The sequence below is a fragment of the Ceratina calcarata genome, unplaced genomic scaffold, assembly GCF_001652005.2.
Source record: "Ceratina calcarata isolate Rehan_Ccalc_2016 unplaced genomic scaffold, ASM165200v1 scaffold804, whole genome shotgun sequence".
NCBI classification, from domain to species: Eukaryota; Metazoa; Arthropoda; class Insecta; order Hymenoptera; family Apidae; genus Ceratina; species Ceratina calcarata.
In genome coordinates this window covers 13,339-17,502 of record NW_017179358.1, presented here as the reverse complement: position 1 = coordinate 17,502, position 4,164 = coordinate 13,339, and the positions used below count along the sequence as shown (strand labels likewise).

The 4,164-nt window shown below is 38.0% G+C and overlaps 1 protein-coding gene across 1 annotated transcript; it reads right to left on the bottom strand.

The window, feature by feature from the left end:
• Window positions 1–17: 17 nt before the first annotated feature.
• LOC108631072 (rho GTPase-activating protein 19-like) lies at window positions 18–3,010 on the bottom strand. The gene is made up of 6 exons (XM_018034770.2): window positions 2,708–3,010; window positions 2,458–2,624; window positions 2,173–2,382; window positions 1,719–2,095; window positions 1,290–1,646; window positions 18–835 (listed from the first exon to the last, which is right to left on the bottom strand). The coding sequence occupies exons 1-6, from the start codon at window positions 2,830–2,832 to the stop codon at window positions 38–40; spliced, it is 2,034 nt and encodes a 677-aa protein (XP_017890259.1). The 5' UTR covers window positions 2,833–3,010; the 3' UTR covers window positions 18–37.
• Between the last annotated feature and the right edge of the window lie 1,154 nt (window positions 3,011–4,164).

Genomic DNA, 4,164 nt, shown 5'->3' with positions numbered 1-4,164 from the left:
ATAAATAATAGTAAATAGAAAACGAAAGAAGAAATGATTACAAAATAATAATAAGCATATATACCTGCATAGCTTTCGTCATTTTGGTCGCGCTTTGCGTGATCGGACTCATGCTCTTATCATTGTTAGTAATAGGAGTTAACATGTAATCATTAGTAACTAAACTTTTGCGTAAGAGATTCGACGGCGTTGATGTGTGCGCAACATATACATTCCAAAGCCTATTTTTTACAACAGGAGACATGTGAACGCATGCGTTATCAATTTGTGACTCGACCTTTGAATGCCCTAACATCCTCTTGTTCTCAGGTAATTTCGACGGGCATTCCGCGTCTTCGTTACTAGTTTTATCTAACGTTGAAAATGTGGGTTCCGAGCATTGCCTGTGCAGCGAATTCTGATCAGTTTCGTGCAATGAATCTTGCTGGGAATACATATTCGGTGGCTCGCTTGATTGCCTAGATAATCTAAGTGTATCACTCGCTGTATCCTTATTTGATCCAGTGCTGTTAATTCGTTGCTGTAAAGACGCGTCTTCGTCGCTTGCTTTCGAATTTACCGACTCGTCTATGTATGAGCCTTTCTCCGAGTTACACGTGTTCCAATCGTGATACTGATCGTCTACTTGTTCTTCCTTTATATTTACGAATCTCATAAATACGGCCTTCTTGTCCTTATACTTCCGTAACATAGGAGTATTCAGGCTTCCGGTACTATTGCTAATATGCTTAGCGTGAATAAGACTATCCGTAGTTGTGTCGCTGTTTTCTATGCTAAGCTCGTCGTCCGATTTACTAAGTAACACTTTCCTCTTGAGCAGCGATTTCTCGAGATTCTGTACGATACATGCGGACAAATGACAATTATGCAGTCATGCTGTTATTTTATGTTAATCGATCATAACACAGAGAGTATACAGAATTTTATGAGAGATTGAGATTAAATTTCAGGTAGATCGTTTCGTATTATACAGAGTGAGGCATATAATTTGGCCACCTTGAATAACTTCTAAATTATGCGTTGTATAAAAAATTGTTTCTACAAACATTGCATGATATCAAGAGAGATATCACTTGATTTACACGATTTCTTTGTAAGCGGAGACGTTTACGAGATTGGAAATACAGTTTTGAATTTTTTTTAAATGCCTTACTTTTTCATGGCCGTATAATTCAAATCTCATAAACGGCAAAATTAGGTGCCTCATCCGGTATAAAAGCTTTCCCCAATAAATAATAAATGCCCCAAAAGTTCGGTCTAAACTTTTTAGAACACTGTAAATTTCTTACCATTGAGACTATGTTTTCCTCGCTACTCGACCTGGTGACGTTACATCCTATATTAATATCGAATTTCTTGTATCCTAAAATCTTCTTTTGGAATATATGCTTCTTGATCGAATCGCCGAGGCTTTTAGTCCGAAAGTTCTTAGCTTGCCTAGGCGTGCCTTGCCCATTCTCTTTGTTAAATTGTTTCACGAGCCTGCGTTTCTTGGCCGATTCCGGCATAGCTTGTATGTGAGCGTAAAGCTGTGCTAAAGCCGCCTGGGTATCCTGAGTAGAATTTGCCTTCGCTGTTAATTTATGATCTACGAAACTGAACACAGTATGCGCCGTTCCCGTTGTATCCGGCAGAGATTCATTTAACTGTAACCACAGACACGAGGATAAATACAACATGAAAATGTTACACGTTCATCTGATTCAGTAAAAACTTACGTTTGCGCTCGTAGGACTGAGTAACTTCCTCTCTTGTTCTACCCAATAAGCTCTGATATCTGTGGCTAGCTTCGGTGGAATTTCGAACAGTTCATTCCCCTTTTTAATCATGAAAGCAACCAGACACGACAGATTTTGGGAATTAATATGTAACGCTTCAGGTGACAATTTTCTTGGGCACATTAAATGCGGTGTAAAAAGAGTAGCGAGCGTATCGCAATTCATTTTGTTATTAGATTCAAAGCTGGCTGTCTTATTTAGTAAACTCAACACGCATTTAAGCAGGACTCTGTTTATGGATGGTAGAAGAAGCAACAGTAATTGCAAAGATCTTAGCAATCTCGCATCATTCCCATCTAAGTCGGAGCTGCACAATTCTAAAATTGATAAGTCTTAAAACTGAGGAAAGTAAAAAGTAGGTAAACGTATACAATTTGTTTCTTGGTAATTTTACCAGCTATTTGGCAATGAGCAGGATAATGCAAGTCAGATAACAAAGGTTCAGGTAGTTCAGCCAGGAAACCTTTTAATACCGACGCACAATCGTGTACACTGTATCGACCATCGTTGAGATTCAGTGGAATGCCTTGGTGCATTACAGTCTTTAAATCTTGTTGCCTCGTTAACTTACCAGTGCGTCTAAATATACCTTCTTGAACGATATCTTCAAAATAAACAAATACAGTGCTATTAAATGTAATTTAAATGGTGTAACAATGATAACTAAATTTTTCCTTACTTTGTTCTTTAGATAAATATTCTATTAGTTGTTTAACTTGATTTATCCCGTCCTCAGTTAAACAAGCACCTTCGCTTTTTTGCAAATTGATAGTCGACTTAGGTTTCTTCGTAAAACTCAGAAGGCCCCACTTTTTCAGTTTAGCCTTCTCATTGACACAGTCGTTGCTAAACGACACAACAATTTATACAATTGAAACAATTTATTGAAATTGAATCGAAATCTGTAGTTAACACGATCGCTAACTTACTCCTCGGTATTGAGGTCCAATTCGAAGGACAGATGCATTTTTACGAGTGTATGGAATTGTTCGGGATTGACTTTCCGCATTCGGAAAGCCAATTTACCGTCGACACCGTCGTTAAAATCCTCCATTTTCGAGTCGGCGATAACAAAAAATCACACTTATACTGACGACCTTTAAATTTCACAGCCACGCTCCCATTACCGTTTCGTTACCTAATGGTAGCTACTTTCATTTTTCAAACCACTTATTCTTTCACGGTCTAACAATGTTTTCAAACTCGTATGTACGAATCATCTTTTGTGGAATGATTTAAGTAACGTCGGTTGAATTACAAAACAGTACTTTCATTCATTCGTAATTCGTTCTCGACGTATTTAGGAAAACGGAACTTGAATGGAACGATAAATTCAACATGGCTGACTTTATGGGAAATGCTTGCGCATGCAGTGTATATAAACCATAATATAAACACGTGCTTTTATTTCATTGTTTTTCTGTAAGTAATTTGCATAATTACATAGTTAATATATACTTGTTCGACTTAAATATATACTTGTTCGACCGAACAAAATTTATCAGTTTCCTCGATTACGAACTACAACATACAATGGAAAGTTAAATAAAAATCCTACACATGTATGGTATGTATCCCCATCCCTGGGGCTATTTGGAATGAATACACACTGATGAACCCAGACGAGATCATCCCCGAAGTCTACGGACTTGAAGAACTCAATAAAGACATGGATGACATTCGAGATAAAGTCAACCTTATGGCCATGTGTCTTCCAGAATACTTCACCACAAAGTTTAACCTTCATTCTCAAAAAAAGGGCTCAAAAAGTATGTTGTCATCAAATCACCAGTCGGAAATGCGTATTCGAGACCGTAATCCGAACGAGACTTTAGACGCTTACTATCAGCATATGTGTATTGAAGGCGACATCGATAAATAGTTTAACCGTGAATGCCTAACTCCAGATGAACAATTGTCAGCAACAATTTGTCTGCTTGGAGAGTACCCACTTACAATTGCGGCTATGTATCCAGTTTACGCATCTCGAGATCAACGGATCTCATGCCAGACTAGCTATTTGAACTACTGGAATGCGAGGAGGTTTCTGTTTAAGAGATAATTTATTCATCCATTTGATCACATCACAAATGTAGGTCGTAAGACGTTTGTAGAATTAATCAAATAAAATCAATTTATTTAAATTACAACTCGTAGTCTTAATTGCGACCTTTCAACAAGACTTCTTAGAGACAACTGATACAAAGTTTTGTGTCGTTGTTTAGAGAATGGAAATGAACGTCTAGAATACGGAAGTGAACGTCAATTTGAAAATCGCGCCAAGCTGTCCCCGCTCTCTGTGACAGAAATGGGAATGAGCTATGTGTCGCCATCTGTTGGCGGGAAACTGCTGTGTGCCATCGCCTGTATACGCGCTATACGTAAT

Bases quoted from the DNA above. Each gene is read 5' to 3' on its own strand.
- LOC108631072 (XM_018034770.2), bottom strand. From the start codon at position 2,832: ATGGAGGATTTTAACGACGGTGTCGACGGTAAATTGGCTTTCCGAATG. The intron at 2,383-2,457 runs GTAAGGAAAAAT...TTTATTTTGAAG, and splicing joins ATATTTATCTAAAGAACAAA to ATATCGTTCAAGAAGGTATA. The intron at 1,647-1,718 runs GTAAGTTTTTAC...CTGTGGTTACAG, and splicing joins TCAGTCCTACGAGCGCAAAC to TTAAATGAATCTCTGCCGGA.